Below are 23,029 nucleotides of genomic sequence, written 5' to 3'. Positions count from 1 at the left end.
CCCCCCTCTCTATCTCTTTTCCCCCCTCTCTATCTCTCTTTCCCCCCTCTCTATCTCTTTTTCCCTCCCTCTCTATCTCCCTTTCCCCCCTCTCTATCTCTCTTTCCCCCCTCTCTATCTCTCTTTCCGTCCCTCTCTATCTCTCTTTCCCCCCTCTCTGTCTCTTTTTCCCTCCCTCTCTATCTCCCTTTCCCCCCCCCCCCCTCTCTATCTCTCTTTCCGTCCCTCTCTATCTCCCTTTCCCCCCTCTCAATCTCTCTTTCCCCCTCTCTATATCTTTTTCCCTCCCTCTCTATCTCTCTTTCCGTCCCTCTCTATGTCCCTTTCCCCCCTCTCTATCTCTTTTTCCCTCCTCTCTATCTCTCTTTCCCCCCTCTCTATCTCTCTTTCCCCCCTCTCTATCTCCCTTTCCCCCCTCTCTATCTCTCTTTCCCCCCTCTCTATCTCCCTTTCCCCCCTCTCTATCTCTCTTTCCCCCCTCTCTATCTCTCTTCCCCCCTCTCTATCTCTCTTTCCCCCCTCTCTATCTCTTTTTCCCCCCTCTCTATCTCTCTTTCCCCCCTCTCTATCTCTCTTTCCGTCCCTCTCTATCTCCCTTTCCCCCCTCTCTATCTCCCTTTCCCCCCTCTCTATCTCTTTTTCCCTCCCTCTCTATCTCCCTTTCCCCCCCTCTCTATCTCTCTTTCCGTCCCTCTCTATCTCCCTTTCCCCCCTCTCTATCTCTCTTTCCGTCCCTCTCTATCTCCCTTTCCCCCCTCTCTATCTCCCTTTCCCCCCTCTCTATCTCTTTTTCCCTCCCTCTCTATCTCCCTTTCCCCCCCTCTCTATCTCTCTTTCCGTCCCTCTCTATCTCCCTTTCCCCCCTCTCTATCTCTCTTTCCCCCCTCTCTATCTCTCTTTCCCCCCTCTCTATCTCTCTTTCCCCCCTCTCTATCTCCCTTTCCCCCCTCTCTATCTCTCTTTCCCCCCTCTCTATCTCCCTTTCCCCCCTCTCTATCTCCCTTTCCCCCCTCTCTATCTCTCTTTCCCCCCTCTCTATCTCTCTTTCCCCCCTTTCTATCTCTCTTTCCCCCCTCTCTATCTCTTTTTCCCTCCCTCTCTATCTCCCTTTCCCCCCTCTCTATCTCTCTTTCCCCCCTCTCTCTATCTCTCTTTCCCCCCTCTCTATCTCCCTTTCCCCCCTCTCTCTATCTCTCTTTCCGTCCCTCTCTATCTCTCTTTCCCCCCTCTCTGTCTCTTTTTCCCTCCCTCTCTATCTCCCTTTCCCCCCCTCTCTATCTCTCTTTCCGTCCCTCTCTATCTCCCTTTCCCCCCTCTCTATCTCCCTTTCCCCCCCTCTCTATCTCCCTTTCCCCCCTCTCTATATCTCTTTCCCCTCTCTCTATCTCTTTTTCCCTCCCTCTCTATCTCCCTTTCCCCCCTCTCTATCTCTTTTTCCCTCCCTCTCTATCTCCCTTTCCCCCCTCTCTATCTCCCTTTCCCCCCTCTCTATCTCTTTTTCCCTCCCTCTCTATCTCCCTTTCCCCCTCTCTCTATCTCCCTTTCCCTCCCTCTCTATCTCCCTTTCCCCCCTCTCTATCTCCCTTTCCCCCTCTCTCTATCTCTCTTTCTCTCCCTCTCTATCTCTCTTCCCCCCCTCTCTATCTCCCTTTTCCCCTCTCTCTATCTCTCTTTCCCTCCCTCTCTATCTCTCTTTCCCCCCCCCCCCCTCTCTCTATCTTCTTCTTTGTTCATGGGCTTAGACTCCCACGTGTACTCATGTTTTTATCACGAGTGGATTTTTACGTGTATAACCGTTTTTACCCCGCCATTCAGGCAGCATACGCCGATTCCCCCCTCTCTATCTCTTTTTCCCTCCCTCTCTATCCCCCTTTCCCCTCTTCACGTGGGAGGCATGCTGGGTATTTTCGTGTTTCTATAACCCACCGAACTCTGACATGGAGTACAGGATCTTTTCCGTGCGCACTTGGTCTTGTGCTTGCGTGTACACACGATGGGGGTTAAGTCACTAGCAGGTATGCACATAAGTTGACCTGGGAGATCGGAAAAATCTGAACTCTTAACCCACCAGGCGGCAGCGACCGGGATTCGAACTCACGACCTCCCGATTAGGAGGCCGATGTCTTACCACCACGCCACTGCGCCCGTCAGGCAATCGACTCATTTTTTGAAGAAAATCGGATCCCTTGGATTGCCTTAGCGTATCACCAATTCTTGTCCCAAATGTGAAATATTTTCTGAGAGGACGTTAACTCCCCCCCCCTTTTACTATCCCTTTGATCTTGAATTGTCCACTAAATTCAAGAAACTTGTCGAGGTAGTATGTCAGGTTGTTTTCCTGGAATCACTGTACACTCACACACACACATACACACACACACACACACACACACACACACATATACACATACACACACACACACAACCACATACACAAGAACGCAAACACACACACACACACATACACACGAACGCACGCACGCACGCACACAGACACACAGCACACACACACACACACACACACACACACACACACACACACACACACACACGCACTTGTTTTCACAAAATCGGCTCAAACTATATGGTCTGTTATCTTTTATTTTATAATTGCTCCATTTAAATTTGTGAAAAATCACAAGTTGTGTAAATAAATCCTTATTTTGCAACCAAGGGCAATAACTGTCGTCTGGTAGAGCCAAACGAATATCATTCTCAAATCAAACGTGGTTTTCTGAAAGAGTACCTAATAACCTTTACAGTGATATTTAATATTCTGTGACTTTATCATGTTACAGACATATACAACTTGTAAGAAATCAGAGGCAAAATTCGCAATAATTTTAAGTCAAACTGTATTTATGTACTTGGAATCTGACATGTTTGAGGCAAAAACAAGGGGGTCCAAGGTACATTCTGCCCTGAAACGCTGTGATCTTTGCGTCCACAACGGTTTCGACAATGTGCAAATTATCCAGAGAGGGTAAATGCGGCGAATGAAATTGTTTTGAGCGTTCTAGCGTCGTTAGTTTGTCAGAACAAGAGGTGGTGCATATTAGGAGCCGGTCCATGTTATAGGGGCCCTTCCCCTACACGCACACTTTACCTGCTGCTTGGCGAGTAACGCAATGAAAACACATGGGCAAACGGGAGGGCATTTGACCAGATAGATGGATTACAAAAATCAAAGAGAATTTCATAATTGTGTTCAGAATAATGTATTTATGTATGTGTTTGTGAGGAGCTTCGAACTGTATTAGGATTTGCGCCATATGAATATCCGCATTATTATTATTATTATTATAAGGAACCTCAAGTCTGAAAATCATGATTGTGCGTACGCATGCTTTGTTTTCAGCTGCTTGGCAAACGACAATCTGGACCGAGTGGTGCCAAGAGAACCCACCTATATTACAAGCCCAGCGAATTCCGGTCCTGTGGAGACTGACGCAATGTTCACGTTCATTCTGCAAGTCAAGGCCTTCATGTTTGTGGAGGGAAGAATGGGCGACAAGAATGAACTTCACTTTGCCTGTGACGTAAGGCTGTGCCCACCAGTATCGGGTGATGAAGAATCCCCCTGTGACTACAACAGTGTAAGTCTCAAAGTTTCTGTCAATCTATGTCTGTACGGTACACAATCTATTCTTTTCTGCGTGTTTGTCGAGACTCGCCTCCCTCTGTCTGCATCTCACCGGGTGAAATTGCACCCTGTGACAACGACAGTGTAAGTCTTAAAGTTTCTATCAATCTATGTCTGTACAGTACACAATCTTTTCTGCGTTTTTGTCGCGACTCGCCTCCCTCTGTCTGCATCTCACCGGGTGAAATTGCACCCTGTGACTACGACAGTGTAAGTCTTAAAGTTTCTGTGAATCTATATCTGCACCGTAAACTACCTTGTATACGCCCACTCCCCCAATGCACCAATTTTTCCCAAAAGTTGGGGGTGGGCGTTTACTAGGTACTATACGCTTTGCAAGAGCGGTTCCTTGGCTAAAATGGCGATACTTTGGTCACTTGGCATGGAAGTGTTCAAAGGATGCATTATTGCACAAAACTTTGCTCTCTCTCTCTCTCTCTCTCTCTCTCTCTCTCTCTCTCTCTCTCTCTCTTTCTCACACACACACACACACACACACACACACACACACACACACACACACACACACACACACACACACACACACACACACACACACACAAAGAATTCTGCAAGCAAATCACGAAGGAAATCTTGTTGCTTTATCGTCTGTTAACAAGTTTATAACTTCAATAGATAATGCTAACGTGAAAAGATTGACCCAGGTCTGCAGTTGCACTGATTCAAGCCATCAAGTTCAAGGGACAATGTCTTGAAACAAATTTCGCGATCAAAAACTTTAGAAGAGCTTTGAAAATGTCAACTCTCTTGTATTACTCAGCTGCATTGCGGTTGGAGTATAAATTAACGGTATGCCTTTATAACAGCATCTTGGCATTATACACTCGGATGAATACTCTGTATCGCATGCGGAAGTTTACAAACACTTAAAACAAATGTTCCAAAAATCATTTTTGTGACATCATTAATCAAGAAGTGAAGGGTGGGTGTTTACTAGGTAGTATGCCCTATGCGCAGCTTTCGGCCCAAAGTAGAGGGTGGGCGTTTACTCGATACTGGGCGTATACAAGGTAGTTCACAGTACACAATCGTTTCTGCGTTTTTGTCGAGACTCGCCTCCCTCTGTCTGCATCTCCGAGTGCGTTTGCTATGTGATTAGAAGACAAGAGCAATGACAAGGACGATCTTTTTAAGATACGGAAAGTATGGTAGTTTGAATTCTGAATGGCTGAATGCATACATAAAATGTTGCATGTTAGTGCATTCCTAATCATTTCACAGCATCATTTGCTTTAATTACTTTTGTCGGTTGTGCCTCTTGCTTGTCCTTTTGTAAAGGTCGTTAGTCGCGGTTTCTGTGAATGCTTTGTTCGGTCCTGAATCAAACGTTAACAATATTTAATCTTTCATGTTTCACTTTTTTTTTGTAACAAAATGTCAATCTCATGATTGGTCACCTTCCCCGACACAACCATCATCAAACGCTGAAGAAGAAGGAGAAGAAGAAGAAGAAGGTCACCTTCCAATGCAGGTCACGGCTGTGTACATAATTCAAGACCAGGCATAATTATACTCCGTGTAGATTCATTTGCATATATTCCATCTTGGTTGGATAATTTTGAAAGTTATTCTTCTATATGTACATTTTTTAAAGTTCAATTTGGCATATTTATGCATATCTGTGATCGCCTGAATGCTGAGATGCGTCAATGGCGGCATCAACCTCGACCAATACCGCAGGCGTCGTCGATCAGCTGATGAGTTTCAAGTGGCCCATGCATAGGGGAAGGGTTCCTAATATGGACCACTTTTTGTGTTTTGCTGATAACTAGCTTGTTTTCTTGCGAAGAAGTTTCATTTTGTGTTTGGTAGTCCTTCTCTCTTGGGTTAACCGTTAGGCCTAATTAGAGTGAATTAGCTTTGATAGACATTCATCAACAATTGAATGCAAAATCAAATCACAAATGGTCCAAATTTGGAGTGAACGCTGCCAAAAGTGAAAAAAGAGAAAAAGCCTAACGGTTTTGGTTTAAACATAAGTTCATTTTAACAAAGGTTACAATCATGACATGTATACAAAATACACAGGTAACAGCAACAAGCTAGAAGCTTATAGTGGTGTTCCTGCATGGATAGTACAACGTAAGGCGGTAACGGCTGAACAATTCGTCTCAATAAACCAAATCTATTAATAACATAATAAACGTTGCATAATGATTATAAAGAAAGACAGTAAAAGGAAGGAAGGAGGGGAAGAAGAGGAATAAAAAGAAGAGGGATGGGTCGGAGATGTGCAGAAATTAAAGTTGTAGTCCGGCTTGTTGAGCATTGATTCTGGTTTGCCCAAAGCGGCCTGAACGTTCAATGAACGAGTGTACTAACGGTTTTGAGGTTTGTGTTTCTGTTTTGACATGTGCAAGTTATTCAGAGAGGGTGAATACAGCGAATGAAATTATTTTGAGCGCTCAAGCGCCGTTAGTTTGTCAGAACAGGACGGGTGGTCCATATTAGGAGCCGGTCCATAAAAGGAGCCCTTCCCCTATATCTGTGATTGTATGAATGCAGAGATGCGGTGACGGCAACGTCGACTCCCCTTCCAGGCGTCGTCGATCAGCTGATGAGGTGTTTGAGGTGAACAAGGTCAAGTTGATGGGAACTGTGCTGAACGGCGAAGAGATCAGACTGAGAAGAGCCGAAGACACGGAGTTCACCAAGGTTGGGGGAGCCACCACCGTCGTGTCTGGAGCCGATACAGGTATTACAACAAGAAAACGTGGGTTGTGGTCGAAGCGATTCACATCAGCGTTTTCTGGAAACTTTAGATGTTTCTGGAGAAGTTTGGGTTGAATCTGAAAGGGGCAGTGCAGGAGTCACAGCATTGCTGAAGCAACGATTTGTGTTTTTGTCGCAGATTACGATATAAACAGTCAAAAGCTTTACCCAACTACCTCACAGATGGGCTTTTCTTTTTTCAAACTTTCAAAACTTCGAATTGTACTGATTTTGTCTTGATGAAAAAGAAAAATTCTTTTATGATTTAAGAATGTTTGTGTCAATTTGTCACTGTCAATTTAGGCCCAAAAAAAAATAGGTCTGTTTACGGTAACCCGACCGACCCTATTTTTTTCGCGCGACCCTAGACTTTTTTTTGGCATTTGGGGGGAAATTTTTTTTTAAAAAAAATTTAAAAAATCTTTTTTTTTTTTGCAAAATAACGTAAAAAATATGGTTTTTTGGAGAAAAAAGAAAAGAGAAAAAATCCCGACCTACCGACCCTATGTTTTTGGCCTATGTTACCGTAAACAGACCTATTTTTTTTTTGGCCTTATTATTTAGATTTTAAAAGTTAGGTCTAGCGCCAAAACGCACTGTCCGATTGTCTGATCAGACAATCAGCAAAATCAATTCTTTGAAAATTGCTCGCTCTTTACGTAGGGCACCTAGGATGTTCTCAAGTGGTGAGTGTTTAAAGGAAAGGGTGTTTGTACTGTGTGTAAAAGCCTGACAGTATCTGTGATGGTTTACAGGAGGCGTGCTGTGCCTTTAACCATTAATTACTGAACGGGGGACCGGGTAGCTCAGTTGGTAGAGCACAGGACTTGTGATCCTGGGGTGACAGGTTCGAATCCAGGCCGGAATGGACACGGGTCAACTTAATGTGCAGAGTCAGTGACGGTATCCATGTCCCACCCCCGCGTCACCACAGCGGCACGTAAAAGACTTCTGTTATTCTGCCATAATTGGAAATGGCTAATTACACCTAAACACGCAGAAACCTGGGTAGCGCGACTCTTGGTGCTGCTAGCTTTCAACTGGGAGGAAGCGACCCGAATTTCCCAGCAATGGGATACTTTATTAAATGAAATGAAACTCTCAAGTATACAGGCAATTTTGTGCATTTTTAGACTCGTAGAAAAGCCACGCAGAGTTTACGGTTGACGTCACATGACCTGATCGCCTGAACTTCTGAAGCCCTGAATTGAATTCTAAAAAGAACCTACACAACATTGTCTCCCTTTTAAAGACTGTGCGTACTTTTGGGCTACCAAATAGATGGCAAAAACGATTGTTGGCTTGTTGCCAGACCAGATTATTTTCGGTCATTGGGGAGCAAATCGCAATCTGTTACACAGTTTTTAACCTCGGCCTTCGGCCTGGGTCAAAAATGGTGAAACAGAAGAACATAATTATTCTTCCACTCGGACCGACAAAAAAGCTGGTCTGACAACAAGCCACCAAACAGCTTATAATGTGTTGACAATATTGGTTGAACACCGGCTGTACTGCTCTCCCCATTAAATATTGATATTTCTTGTTTTCAAACTATATTCTGCCTTTTCTTTCTACTATACTTTCAGTCCTTTTGAAAGTCTTTCTTATAGACCAGTGAAATGCTGGAGGACCAGTAGCTTACGCCGAGTTGTTTTTCCTCCTGTCGAAGCGAGAATTTTGCTGTTACTGTTAGCATCCGTGATTTCCTTGTTTCAGTTGAGAGAGCTACAGCGAAACAAATTCCTGCCGACTTGGACGAGTGCCTTAACAATCACGAGATGCAGTCAATTATCGTTGCCATGGGGATCGCCCTCCTCGCACTGCTGATGGTTGTCATCACCCTCGTCATCCTCTTCTGTCGTCGGCGTGGTCGTCATGGTGATGAAGCGAAGCAGGTGGATGATGGTCTGTCCATGGGGTCTTCACGACAGGGGTTGGCTCCGGACCACTCTGCCAAACATGGCGTCTGATCAACGTTCATCGTGGAATCTCTGTGCCTCACAGTCCTATGAAGCTTTTTCCAGTTTTGTCTGGACGCCCTGGTCGTCACAAACAAATTAATTTTTTCTGTGCCTCTACAACGTAATAACTAGGTTAATTTTTATGCACTCGCGTGAACGACAAACTGTCGAGCTGCACAGATGTGGTCGATGGGTAGTTAAGGATTGTTGTACTATTATGGGAGGATTTTTGGACTGTTAATGCACTCAGCTGCGACAAAAAGGCACTGTCCCTTCTCGTTTATCAAACATAAATATTGAACGGATTGAAATATCAAATTCAGATTTTCAATGATTCTGTTGGTGTGTGTGACTGTTCACAATGTATACAGACCATTTTCCTTGATTGTTCGTGAACAGCTTCATAAGGGAAACATGCATTTTTTGTTTATAGTGGACTTGTAAACTGGCAGCCTGTTGTCGAGGCCCCAACTGTTAAAGATCCGAATTCTCTGGCATAGAATGACGTAGAGTCCTTTTGGTAAAATTAATCAAATAATTATATACAGCATGCAGCTATGCTTCAGTTTCAATATTTTTCATGCTGTTCGATATCTTTTGCTCGAGCACACGACGTCAAAAACTCCTTGCTAAATTGTTTTTATGTGTCTGGTTTTCTTGTGCTTTGTCACATTTTTAGAGTATACTACATGTACCAACTTTGAGCTCATCTCTTTTTCTCTCTTGCCCCTTTTCTTGCCCCCTTCTTCTGACTCGATATTGTAAAAAAAGAAAAGAAAAGAAAAAGAGCATCGAATTTGCTGAAAATGTTTTGCATTAAAGACTCTTTCACAAATGTATTAGTTGTTTTTTTGGTTTCATGGCCAAAACATTGGCGAACAGGACAAAACAACATTTAAACCATTTTGGAGTTTGTTCCATTTGAAAATAATTTGCTAATTTCTTCGATTCCATTTTCAATGTAAGTGTTTTCATTTAATATATCAGGCGGACCCGTGTTTACCCATGAACATCAGCAAATGTGGTGCATCGAACATTTTGCGTATCAGACATTCTCAAAGACATGGCTATAAAAAAGCTAACAGTTTGATTTGCTCAGTTGCTGCACGTGTAAATCTGCACCAGTGAATGAAGAGTGTGCGTCTTCTATACTCTGTACTCCTGCACTTCCACACCTCCAAATTAATGACACATTACTTTCTGAAAGTATTCTCAACGGCCCTGTTGGACTATAATTACATTTGTTTTTGCTTTTTCACGGAATAAAACACTATGCTCAATGTTAGCCGATATTTGTTTGTGTGTTTATTTGGTTGTGTGTTTATTTGGTTGTGTGTTTATTTGTGTTCAGAATGCCTTCTTTTTAACGCATACTCAAACGCAGTCCTTCTTTCCGTATGTTAATAACTAGAAATGCCATACACATTAGACTATCAAGCAGTATATAAAAGGTAAATCTGCACTTCATGAGATCACTCAACTGCGAAGCGGGGAGGATCATCCTCAGGAGTGCGTTTTTTCTCTCCATCTAGCCAACTTTGAAGATCGTGAGCCTTGCAGTAAAAGTTCACAAGGCACATCTGCACTTTATGAAATTATTCAACTGCGAAGCGGGGCTGAACATCCTCAGGAGTGCGGGGTTTTTTTTTACAGCTCGCCAACTTTGAAGATCGTGAGCCTTGCACAGTAAAGGTTCCCTTGTTCCAAAGACCCATTTAAAAATTATATTATAAGGAGATGTTTGCCTCTTGGATGATTCGGCATTTTTCATGTCATAGCTTTTGTTTTGGAAATATTCTCATATGCGTTGCTCTTTCTGTTCACGATAATGATGATAATGTTCACAAAGAAGGACACAGAAACAGCGAGAACGATAGGATGAATGCGTGCAGCCTGAATATAAGTCGTTGCTTTTTAGTGGTTTCATGGAGCAGACGACATTACAATGAGTGAACAGAAAATGTGACTTTGTCTCACGAAGGCAAAAACTAGGTTAATAATGTTTAAGGTTCACTTGCGTCAATGACTCAGTGAGCATTTTACGTCAGTAAACGCGCGGAAATTGATAATTGCAGAGATTCTGAATGGAAGGTGGTGCCATTGTGTGATTTAATTGAGCAGACATCGCAAAGAGTGAATAGAAACATCGGCCTCGCCTTACAAAGAGACGAACATTAATACAATTTGAAAATGATATTCGCATAAATTACTGTTATAGGGCTTTGAAGATTGTTTCCAGTCCTACAGACACAGTGTGAAGGATGGTAAGGACTAGCCTGCAGAATATGATATCATCCATGTTACTAACGTAAAGTAAAGGGGGAAAGGTGGGGTTTAATGTTAGTTCAGAAAAAGTATGTAAGATTCATTTAAAGCAAATCGTGTCTGTATATACTTTCCATATGTGTTCTTTTTCTTCAAGGGGAAGGGCCAAAACAATTTTTGAGTCACTTGAGAAAAAGTGACTCTATGTAATCGGTCAGTGTTAGTCTGTCCGGCCGGCCGTCCGGCCGGCCGGCCGTCCGTAGACACCACCTTAACGTTGGACTTTTCTCGGAAACTATCAAAGCGATCCGGCTCGTATTTTGTTTAGTCGTGACCTCCAATGACCTCTACACTTTAACGATGGTTTCGTTGACCTTTGACCTTTTTCAAGGTCACAGGTCAGCGTCAAAGGAAAAATTAGACATTTTATATCTTTGACAAAGTTCATCGGATGTGATTGAAACTTTGTAGGATTATTCTTTACATCAAAGTATTTACATCTGTAGCCTTTTACGAACGTTATCAGAAAAACAAGGGAGATAACTAGCCTTTTCTGTTCGGCAACACACAACTTAACGTTGGGCTTTTCTCGGAAACTATAAAAGTGACCGGGCTCAAATTTTATGTGAACGTGACTCCCAGTGACCTCTACACTTTGACGTCTGCTTTGGTGACCTTTGACCTTTTTCAAGGTCACAGGTATGTCTTGAAGGAAAAAAATTGAAATATCATATCTCTGAAACTATTCATCGGATTTGATTCAAACTTTATAGGATTATTCTTTACATCAAATTATTTACATCTGTATTGTGTTGTGAATAGCAATTTCTTCCTGTCCATCTGATGCCTCATATAATATTCAGAACTGCGAAAGTGACTCGATCGAGCGTTTGCTCTTCTTGTTAATTTACAAATCATACGATTAAAAGGATAACCTTCAGAGCAGCATTTCAACTTAAAAATGGGTTTTAGATGAAAAGGGTAACTAATTAGATTAACTACCTTATTTATGTAATGTAACTAAGGATAAAACTAAATTATGTACACATATTTTCGTGGGATTTTTTTTTCTCACTCACACATTCATACCTTGCCATGCGGCTCCAAGTCTGTGCAAACGAGTAATTAAAAGTATTACTATTTATATGGGCTTTCAGAAAGATAAAGCTCTTTTTATCCGTAGCCGCTTGATTAGAACGAAGCAACGTGATGACGGAAATATGTTACAAGTAGCGAATGAAAGAATGACTGTGCGAGATGTTCTCACTGGATCTATTTTTAAACTTGACAACATCATTTTAGAGGCGGCATAAAGAGTACATTTCTTTCAACTTTTTATGCTCGTTTTCATTTCACCGTTCCTGTTTGAAATGGCAAAAACAACGCTCTAATGCTATTTTTCCCCCCGATTTGGTCGTCCACGGCACTCTAGAAGTCTTTGTTCAAGGTGTACAGGAAATTGTCTCGAACCCTTCACAACCCTCGTCATTGTGTGTGTGTGTGTGTGTGTGTGTGTGTGTGTGTGTGTGTGTATGTGAGTGTGTGTGTTCGTGCGTGCGTGTGTTTGTGTGTGTGTGTTTGTGTGTGTGTGTGTGCGTGCGTGCGTACGTGTGTGTGTGTGTGTGTGTGTGTGTGTGTGTGTGTGTGTGTGTTGAAACAAGAATGCATCCTAGAGATTAGCAGTCAATTACATATTTGAATCACCCATGTATACCTCGAAATAACAAGAAATCACTTGATAACCCAGTAAACTAAACTAAACAGTAACGACGATCAAATGTATTTTTATTTCAATTTGTTGTAACGTTTTGGGACAAAACATTGAACAATTACATGACCTTCTAGTGAGTAAGAGCCCTGGGGTTGAAAACCACAGACAGCCACTTCGCGGGCACCGTTTTCATATCCCACAAAAAAAGGCTGCGCAGCATTTAAGAATATATGATACATTTCTGAGAGTGAAAACGAAACACAGCACTCCCATCTTGTCATCGACGGCTACTGAAAATCCCACAGGAGCTTGTATCGAAGTGCCGGTCGATCATTATTCACTCCTTCATCCTTACTGTATCCTTACTACTGCTATTCACTACAGTAGTAGTAAGGATACAGTAAGGCTTCGGTTTCTATCGATCTCTCCTCCACCTCAAAATTTTTATTTTGCTGGTCAAGCCGTCGTCTTTGTCATTTGTTTAAAATCATTATCATTGAATCTCTGATTAGACCATTTAGAGTGTACTAGGCGCTTATCCGTTTATGTCGAAAACTTATAGTTTTAATTGATGCTCCGCTGATGAGTATTATCTGCAAGCATTTAAAAAAAATCAAATTCCTACACAAAGGCACAGGCAGACAGATAGACAGAGACACAAATACGAGGGCACAGACACATATATAACCAGGGCCGGACTAGGCTAAGAGGAGGGGGGGGGGGGGATGCCAGTGGTGGTCCAGGGGGATGTTCCCCCTGGCGGGGTCAAGGGGCAGAGCCCCTTGTGGGGGTCAGGGGGCTTCGCTAATGGGTAGGTCATATTCTGAGATAGGAAAATGGTCGCTCCTTGCATGAAACGGCATACAATAAACAATAATAAAAAATGTTTTAAATAAGTGAGGTACAAATTACAGATAATATCATGACAAATAGACACACACTTAAAAATCACAAGTCGCGTGAAGCGATATAAAAACATTTAGTCAAGCTGTCAGCATCAAAGTAACAGATTAACACCAAAAAACAGTCATCGCCGAGACTATATTCTGATAGTTTCGACTAACCACACCCAAAGACCAAGACGGGTCACGCTCGTCTCCGTGTAGCGTGCGAACACAGTACTTACCTATTTTCTGTAATTCTGAGCACATTTTTAGAGTAAACATGACATAAAATTTATATGTAAATGTTTAAATTCAGGAGAAATTGAGGAATACGATGCAATCATTTTTAAATCTGTTAGTGAAAAATCGATATTAATGACAACTTTAATGAGCAAATTAATTAACTACTGATTACGCTGCCGAGTTGAAATTCAATCCCATAGTCCGGACTTCGTCGACGATTGCTTGACGAAAATGTTAATCAATTTGATTGAAAAATGAGGGCGTGACAGTGCTGCCACAACTTTCACAAAAAGCCGGATATGACGTCATCAAAGAGATTTATAAAAAATAAAAATAAAAAATAAAAAACGTGTGGGGATATCATACCCAGGAACTCTCAATTCATCAGTGCCGTGGTGGTTTTGTTAAAAAGTCTGACACACCATACTCAAGTTTCAGTCATTATCTTTGAAACTAGCACGTTGAACCTGCTTAAACCTGGGTAAGATATGTTCCCCTACTTTCAAATATCCCATTTTAACATTTATTTAATTAGTCAGCCTGGTAGGTCCGGGACTGCGTGAAACCCTTGCACCGAGACAGTCTCGTTAACAGAAACCAACAAAGAACCTTATTTGCATCAAACAAACTTTGCTTATTTTGAGCACAATTTCAGAACAAACAAATGTATTATTTTGTATTGAGGAAAATGGAGTAAGCAGTCTATCGGTTTTTAGATTTGATAAAAAAACAACATTTTGTGATTACGTGCCCGCGATAGCTCATATACCCATCTTGAAAAAGAAATGAAAGAGAGATGTAAAGAGAGAGAGGGAGAAATCGAAGAGACAGACAAACAGTCAACAAATGCACAAATGCACGCATGCACACACATATACACACACAGACACACACGCACACACGCAAGCGCGCGTACACACACTCACTCACACACACACACACACACACACACACACACACACACACACACGCACACACCACAACCTTTTTCTGTCCTCCCTGGCAATCACTCAGCATTAGTTCCTCTTTTCACCACACATGTATTTGATCAATATTTACTCAAAACGTTACTCAAATTAGCCTTTAGGAAGCAAACAGCAATAGAACATGGGGTAACCCCTTACTTTGTAAAACCAAGCGATGCGAGTCAACTTCCTGGTTTTATAACTTGTAACAGGAAACATCCTGGTATTCTCATGCAGGAAAGAAACGCCTTTGTAGCAAGCAATTGTTTTGTACATGATATCATAACATTCTTAGCGAAAGAGAGAGCGGGGCAGAGACGGGGTTGGGGGTGGGGATGGGTGTGGGGGATTGGTGTGGGCGGAGGGGAGGGTAAGAATGAAAGGAGGAAAACTAGGGGATTTAGAAGTCGATGTCATTCAGATATATTAGAACACAAAAGTTAACCGAAGAAATGTAGTGACATTATAACACAAATAACTAAAAAAAACACCACACACCATTATACTATACAACTGAAAAACGCATTTGAAAACCAGAAACAGAAACAGCATAATCAGCACACACGGTAGACATTTCTGAATCTCATTTCTACGGAGTACGAGGAATAATTTCGTGCAAAGACAGGTTGAGTCGTTGCCAGTACGAAGCTCGTTCATCCAACCTTTCCTCCCACTGAATGTAGGTCGTGGTTTTCATCACCGCCACCATAGTGCTGGTGGCGTCACGTGACGCAACCTCTCCCAAACACGTCACAATCAACGCGTCCTCATTGTCCATCACGTGACCCAAGCACAGATCCAATTCAAACTGACACCAGCGACTCTGTGCGAAATGCTTTGAGAAGACCATCATGAACTTCTTGCTGGCTTTAACACTGTCTACGATGTTGTTGAGAATAGTCTTGCCGAGCCGGAAATCTCTTTCATGGAAGCATAGTCGGTAACCTTGACGCCCTTCGAGTTCTGTCAGGAGATGGCCCAGGACCCAGTGTTCATCTTCTTCGGCGCACGATACAAAGATATCGTAAACAAAGTCTTCTTCTTGAAGTCGACGTCTCATGATTTCACTGTGACCTCTAAACGCCAGCATCAGGCGAATGTGCCAACGATACTGAAACACAACCGAAATCATGAACAAGATGATGATGAAGACGGTGACACAAGTAAGGATAATTTTGTACTGCGCAAGCCTCAAGTAACATGCTTGCTCGTCCAAAACAAAGGAGTGCAAGGTTTTGTCGGGGATATTTCCGCATGCGTAGCTTGTCTCCCAGCCGGGGAACAAGTGAGGTGAGGCCAGGAACCACTTCTGAAACCAGAGAATGTCGCAGTCACAACTGAAAGGATTCTGGCTCAAATCCACTTGAACTAATCGCTCTTGTGTGTCAAAACTGAAGGCACTTTCCCGTATTGTTTGTATTTGATTGTAACTTAGTACAAGCGTTTTTAAATTGATCAAAGAATCGAAAGCTCCATCGGGGATTTCGGAGATTCTGTTGCGATACAGGTACAGTCGTCGAAGCTGTGTCAAGCTGGAAAAGGTTTCTTTGTGGATTGAGTGCAGTTCAAAATTCCCCATGTAAAGAATCTGTAGACTGGTTAAAGAGCCAAACAGCTGATTGAATTTACTGTTGGGTATCCCAGCGCCAAGACTATGGCTAACCTGCAAAGTGTCAAGTCTGGGCATGCCTGCGAAAGACTCAGGGTCGATAAACTGTGTGCTAAATCTAATCGAACAAAACATCAATGATAACAACTTCAACGTGGGACTTCGAAACGCAAACTTTTCAATCGTCTTAACGAACGGGTTTAATGCGAGATACAAGCTTTCAAGCTTTGGGAACCTGACTTCGTTGAACATGTCTGTTGAGAAGACTATAAAGGGATTATAACTCAAATCCAGGTACGTCAGCCGCGGAAGACAGATGTCACCAGAAATGTCAGAAATTTGATTCTGTATGAGCGCCAGACGTCGTAAATTCGGGAATAAAGAAGAACCATTCCTGCATGTTTGTGGCAGTTTAAATAGTGCGTTGTTTTGCAGATCCAAGCGTTGCAGCTGTGAAACGTAATCTTTGCTCAAACTCACAATATGACTGTCCGCAGCACGCAAGCGATGGAGCGATCTTAGAGGCGCAAACACAGACAGGTTCAGATGCGTTATATGGCTGCCAGTCAGGTCAATAAACTCCAAAGGGGGCAACGGTGTGCGAGAAAAGTAATTAGCAGGTGGCGGCCCGAGATTCATATTACTTAGCATCAGAAATCGGAGAGCCACAGCAGAAAAGACGGGTACTATATCGGAGTATTTCAATTCATTGTGATCTAAGCAAAGCTTCGTCAGTTTTGTCAATGAATCGAATGTCCTGCGCCCAATTTGCTTCAATCCATTATACCTCAGATCAATGTGGGTAAGTTCTGGCACGTTTTTAAAGGTGTCGACATCAATCGTGGTTAAATTGTTGAACGAAAAGATCAGGTATTCAATTTTGGGGGGCAGCTTTGGAACCACAGTCAATGTTCCATTATTGTGTGAACAGTTCGCAGTTACACCACTGCATATGCATTTTTCTTCAATGCAAGGGTATCCTCTTCTGGTATAATCTGCTGTGGGTTTTACAGGATCTTCAGTAAAAGAATATGTCGCGGTTTTCACTGGAACACCAGTCTCTCTTTGCCACATCGGCTCGTCGGGAATTCGAAATTCGATGTTTTCTTGTGGCGGTAGCCTGTCTCGTGAGACTAACTCGTCGTGGTCTTTCTGCGACACTGCCTTCCCTGCAGCGCTAGAAGCTCTCCCCATGGTTCCTGGCACGAACAAGTTTTCATCATTCCAGTCCGTTAGCATGTCTGGTTTGAGAGGCTTGTGTCTTTGTTGCGATGGATTGTATGGTTTACTGTCATCTCTTGTTAATACAGACCGCAACGTGGCACTGCGATCATGTCTTCTTGACACTGAATCAAACAGCGGTGAGGTTCCCGAAACTATCTGGGACGATGTGTCTGGGTAAGTGAGGCTGTTCTGAATACTTTCCAGCGGAGGATGTTCGTTGTCATGTTGCTGCACAAGGTAGGCTGATACTGTCACGAACGAAGTAGCGAAGCAGATGCATTTTACGAGCTGCATAAAAACAGCATAAGTCATTGGTGTACTTTTGGCCGTCATGGTCTGTTTTGGAATAGCCTGTAAACAAATCAACATGTTATTCACTGTAAGGATGATTAACGTAACGCATATCATAATATTATATATGCACTATTCACACTTAAAGCCTGCACAAGTAAATAGAAAGCAAACTTTTTTCCAGGAAGAAATTTCGTGCGCAGGGGTAGAAAAGGTTAATCCCCGAGTACGCAGTACTAGGGTCCTGCAGATTTTAATTGTGTGTCTGTCTGTGTATCTGTCTGTGTATCTGTCCGTCTCGACTTAACAGCTTATTGCTGGGAAACTACTGGGCGCAGTTCGTTCAAAAGTTGATACACTAACTTGATAATAGGTCCGATTGATCGTATTAAAACTTCATAATGTTACCTGGGACCTAAATGCGAAATATTCCACCAAAACGACTCTTAACGGGGGGAGTTTTTGCGGTGGGAGGCTGGTCGCTTTGCGAACAGCCAGTCACTGAACTAAAGGGGAGACTTGGGCGGCCTGAGCCGAACACGTCACGCAGTGACGAGAAAAGCATGATTTGCAAGCCAGACAACGGGTGGGGATATGGTCTCGGCAAAGAAACTACAATGCAGGGTTTGGTCTCGGTGAAAGAGAGACAGAGAGCACGAGAGAGTCTATGGCCAAAGTGATCCGGGTTCGATTCCCGGCATGGGCGGTCTATTTTTTTAATTTTTAATTCTTGTTTACTATTGTTTATTATGAACGTTTTAATGTTTTATTTTACTCTAATAGTTTTTTTAATTGTGTAAAATAAATAAATATATATATATTTTTTTTTAATCCAAGTGATCCGGGTTCGATTCCTGGCATGGGCGGTCCAATTTTTTTTTTAAATTCTTGTTTACTATTGTTTATTATGAACGTTTTAATGTTTTATTTTACTCTAATAATTTTTTAATTGTGTAAAATAAATAAAAACAAATTTTTTTTTAAATCCACGTGCACAAGACAAAAACTTCCATACTGGGGGAGCGAGCCAGTCTGAAGAGTACTCGGGTCCAGCGCCAGCGTTTTTTATTATTGTTTTACCAAGCTCTACGAAAGATGAAACAATTTAGAGTTATATTGGTGGTGGCTCGTTTTAAGATCGGTATTCTAAATGTTTCAAGGACTGGCGTTAGTAAATTTGGGGAAAAAAACAATAGTAAAAATGGTTTACATGATCAATGTTAATTTCGTAGTCGGAAAGTACTCAGAAATCTGGAAAGGCCAGGACTGGAGGTGGCCATTATTTTTTGAATAAATACGACGGGCGCAGTGGCCTAGTGGATAAGACATCGGCCTCCTAATCGGAAAGTCGGTAGTTCAAATCCCGGCCGCCGCCGCCGCCTGGTGGGTTAAGGGTGTAGATTTTTCCGATCTCCCCGGTCAACTTATGTGCAGACCTGCTAGTGCCTTATCCCCCCTTCGTGTGTACACGCAAGCACAAGACCAGTAAGATTAGTTATCTGTGATATTTATTTTTTTACAGATTAAAATATCCGAATCAATTCAAATATTGTCACTAAAACACAAAAGCGGAGCAGAAGAGATAGTTAGTTAGTTAATTGTTGCTGTTTGAGTCCAGCGGACCATAAAGGCCAAATCAGGACCCCACAAGTTTAACATTACACATATTTAAATGAAACCAATTTTACTAAACAAGCAGAAGAGAGAGTAAAAGTAAAACAGAAGAAAAAAGATCCACACTCACTCTAAGGCGACCGACGGCTGTGTTGGAAAGTCGTCTGTATGAAATTGGACTCACTTTCCCTTACAGTTACCTGTATTATTAACAAATCTGCTGGGTCGAGGAAGTAAGGGACCTGTATGTTTTCTCGCGCTGAGTTTTTAAGGGTCAGAACGAGGAAGTATGTTTCCAAGGCATTTAAAATTAAAGGGGCATTTTCCGCATAGAGTAGAGATTTCTTCTTCTTCTTCTGCGGTCATGGCCTGAAACTCCCATGTTCACTCATGTTTTTGCATGCGTGGATTTGTACTTGTATGACCGTTTTTATCCCGCCATTCAGGCAGCATACGCCGATTTCGGGGGTGCGGGGGGGGGGGGGGGGGGGGGGGGGGACCTGCTGGGTATTTTTGTGTTTCTATTACCCACCGAACTCTGACATGGATTACAGGATCTTTTTTGTGCGCACTTAGTCTTGTGCTTGCGTGTACACAGAAAGGGTGATAAGGCACTAGCAGGTCTGCACATGATTATAAGTAGACCTGGGAGATCGGAAAAATCTCCACCCTTAACCCACCAGGCAGCCGCGGCCGGGATTCGAACTCACGACCTTCCGATTAGGAGGCCGATGTCTTACCACTACGCCACTGCGCCCGTCGAGTAGAAATTTGTTTGGTTAGTTGTTGATTTTTCATGACCAATTTGGCTATTCTCGATTGATTGACTTGTTTTCCCTTTTTTCAGTTTACATGGAGGTCTCCGTGTTTGAAAATATGTACATTTAGGCTTGTCACGGTAAAGTTAATGAAGTTCTTAACAGCGATATCTTTTGACACAGTTTGTTACTTCAAAACTTATTAACACTCTTGATCTCCTTTCCGAAAAGTTATAAATCTTGTCCGGAAATCGTCCCGGAAAATAGATCAACTTTAATAAGGCCAAAAAAAAAAATAGGTCTGTTTACGGTAACCCGACCGACCCTAGTTTTTTCGCGCGACCCTAGACTTTTTTTTGGCATTTGGGGAAAAAAAAAAAAAAATCTTGGTTTTTTTGGCAAAATAACGTAAAAATATGTTTTTTTGGAAAAAAACCAAAAACAAAAAAAAAATAATCCCGACCTACCGACCCTATTTTTTTGGCCTATGTTACCGTAAACAGACCTCTTTTTTTTTGGCCTTAGATCAGTGGTTACTGACTGGGGCATTCTGTTCTTTGCAGCTGTGAATTCTGATAGTGGAAGGGCAAGTCAGTCTTCTCAGTTGAACACGGAATGTTCTGCTGACAGAAGTCACTTTGGGATAAGACAACGATTTTGTTGACGAGGTCAATGCTGTTAATTCAGAATAATTTTGTTGCACTTCGCCCGGACATTATTTTGTGACTCCGAAGTCGAAGCAGATCTACTTTGATCACGATGGTGTTGTAAAGGTTCATGATGACAACGCACACTACTAATCGGTTAAAGAGTTCTCCAAGAGCATAGGCCTATTGCGAAGCAAGGTCTTCCTCTTCCTGATCGTTTGAATGCCCGGACATCGTAAATGAGAACCTGTTGCTCTTACCGTTTGCTGTCTCCACTTAGATCTATGACAGGCTACAATTTCAGGTAAGTTACCATATAGACTGCAGTGTGTGTTTTGTGTGTGTGTGTGCGCGCGCGCGCAGCTTGTGTGTGTGTGTTGTGTGAGGGTTTCTGTATGTGTGTGTGTGTGTGTGTGTGTGTGTGTGTGTGTGTGTGTGTGTGCGTGCGCGTGTGTGTGTGTGTGTGTGTGTGTGTGTGTGAGAGAGAGAGAGAGAGAGAGAGAGAGAGAGAGAGAGAGAGAGAGAGAGAGAGAGAGAGAGAGAGAGAGAAAGAAAGAGGGGTAGATAGAGGAAGAGAGATGATAATGACAATGATGATTTTGATGATGATGATGATGATGATGATGATGATGATGATGATGATGATGATGATGGTGGTGGTGGTATGTGTGTACGTGTAGTATGTTTTTAAACTCCTCTTTTTTTTTTATTTAGGCCTAAAAAAAAAATAGGTGTGGTTACGGTAACATAGCCAAAAAAAATAGGATAGGAAGGTAGGCAATCCTTTTTTTTTTTTTACTTTTTTTTCTAATGTGTACAAATTAAACCTACTTGACAGGGAAATACGAGTGCGACACGGGCGCTTTCGCTTTCATTGCGTTTTTTGCACTCGTTTTTTTATTTTTTTTTTTTTTTTTTTAACAAATGTAATAAAAAGTTATAGGATCGGCCCCTAAAAATAGGGTAGGTCGGGTTACCGTAACCACACCTTTTTTTTTTTTAGGCCTTAACCAATGTTACTCTCTTTCTCTCAGTTTGCTGGCGTGGAACAGCAAACAAGTCCAGCAATTCACCGGACAGTGCAACAACAAAAGACAGAAGTGCCTGGCCACAAAGCAGGTGTTCGACAGAATGGGGCAACAGCAATGTCCAGCCGGTTCCAGTTCCAAGGAAATCAGCATGGTTTACCCTTGGGACTTTGCTCAGTAGGTAAAGACATATTAATACTTTACAATTTGTCAGTACTTTAAAAAAAAAAGGGGGAGCAATACAGTTATATTTGTGTTTATGTGCTGTTTTCTCCAACAAAGAAGCACACACACAGACACACACACACACAGACACAGACACACACACACACACACACACACACACACACACACACACACACACACACACACTACATTTTCGATGTCACCATACCATACCAGCTTAGAAATGGCAAGTGGACAGGTACCCAAAACCAGACTTGAGCTGTGCAAATAGTGGTTAGTAAATAATATGTTGATCAACTCTGTGGTTGCCTTTGTTTCAGAGAAGCAAATCGTCTACCTTGCGAATGAGGCAGGGGTACAGAGGAGGGTAGCAACTTCAGTCTTCGGCATGGTGCATCAATACTTAGGCATGCAGTTTTGTGTGTGAATGAACAGCACAAATCCATTTTGAAAATGTCTTGATCGTCGGCCACATCAAGTTCGACCCTGATTGGCAATTCAGTTTGTTGAAAGTAAAGGGAGACGTTCGATAGCAGAGTGCACGGATGACATTTTCAATTCAGTGAAGTGATGGACAGACTGACAGACCCACGTGTGCAAGGACACACAGCACCATATGTTACTTTCTACAACTGGAAGCTGTATTTACCAAGGAAACTGAACAATTAATCCTTGTTATGAAATTTAGAAGTACCACAACTTCAAGTCGACAAGTGTGTGTGTATTGTTTTCAGCAGACAGCCTCAAATAGTTTGTGTTTGTATGTGCGTGGGTGAAGAAAGAATAGAACATGGCGGGGGGAGAGGTAGTATGAAAGAAGAAGAAATATTCGAGAAAAAAAATCATATGGCTGATTGTTTTTACATTTAGTCAAGTTTTGATTAAATGTTTTAACATAGAGGGAGAATCGAGACGAGGGTTGTGGTGTATGTGTGTGTGTGTCTGTGCGTGTGTGTGTGTAGAGCGATTCAGACTAAACTACTGGACCGATCTTTATGAAATTTTACATGAGAGTTCCTGGGTATAAAATCCCCAGATTTTTTATTTTTTATTTCGATAAATGTCTTTTATGACGTCATATCCGGCTTTTTGTAAAAGTTGAGGCGGCACTGTCACACCTTCATTTTTCAATCAAATTGATTGAAATTTTGGCCAAGCAATCTTCGACGAAGGCCGGACTTCAGTATTGCATTTCAGCATGGAGGCTTAAAAATTAATTTATGACTTTGGTCATTAAAAATCTGAAAATTGTAATTAAAAATATTTT

General features: G+C 42.2%; 2 protein-coding genes and 1 long non-coding RNA gene across 3 annotated transcripts in view; 2 read left to right on the top strand and 1 right to left on the bottom strand.

Moving 5' to 3' along the window:
• The window catches only part of LOC138976011 (EGF-like domain-containing protein 2), a 44,819-nt gene extending 35,197 nt beyond the window's left edge, over positions 1 to 9,622 (top strand). Inside the window, exons 8-10 of the mRNA XM_070348802.1 lie at positions 3,359 to 3,596; positions 6,170 to 6,359; positions 8,093 to 9,622. Of these exons, the coding sequence (XP_070204903.1) occupies positions 3,359 to 3,596; positions 6,170 to 6,359; positions 8,093 to 8,346 (682 nt within the window). The 3' untranslated portion in view covers positions 8,347 to 9,622. The remainder of the gene's footprint in view (positions 1 to 3,358; positions 3,597 to 6,169; positions 6,360 to 8,092) is intronic.
• A 4,866-nt stretch (positions 9,623 to 14,488) lies between these two features.
• On the bottom strand, positions 14,489 to 17,583 carry LOC138977418 (toll-like receptor 13). Its single transcript, XM_070350303.1, has one exon. The coding sequence runs from the start codon at positions 17,569 to 17,571 to the stop codon at positions 14,995 to 14,997; it is 2,577 nt and encodes an 858-aa protein (XP_070206404.1). The 5' UTR covers positions 17,572 to 17,583; the 3' UTR covers positions 14,489 to 14,994.
• Positions 17,584 to 20,428: 2,845 nt separating this feature from the next.
• LOC138976006 (uncharacterized) lies at positions 20,429 to 22,658 on the top strand. Its single transcript, XR_011458842.1, has 3 exons — positions 20,429 to 20,852; positions 21,583 to 21,757; positions 22,083 to 22,658. It is a non-coding gene; the product is annotated as an uncharacterized lncRNA (long non-coding RNA).
• The last annotated feature ends 371 nt before the right edge of the window (positions 22,659 to 23,029 follow it).

This window comes from Littorina saxatilis, linkage group LG9, assembly GCF_037325665.1.
Source record: "Littorina saxatilis isolate snail1 linkage group LG9, US_GU_Lsax_2.0, whole genome shotgun sequence".
Classification (NCBI taxonomy): Eukaryota; Metazoa; Mollusca; class Gastropoda; order Littorinimorpha; family Littorinidae; genus Littorina; species Littorina saxatilis.
This window is presented reverse-complemented; position numbering and strand designations above follow the sequence as displayed.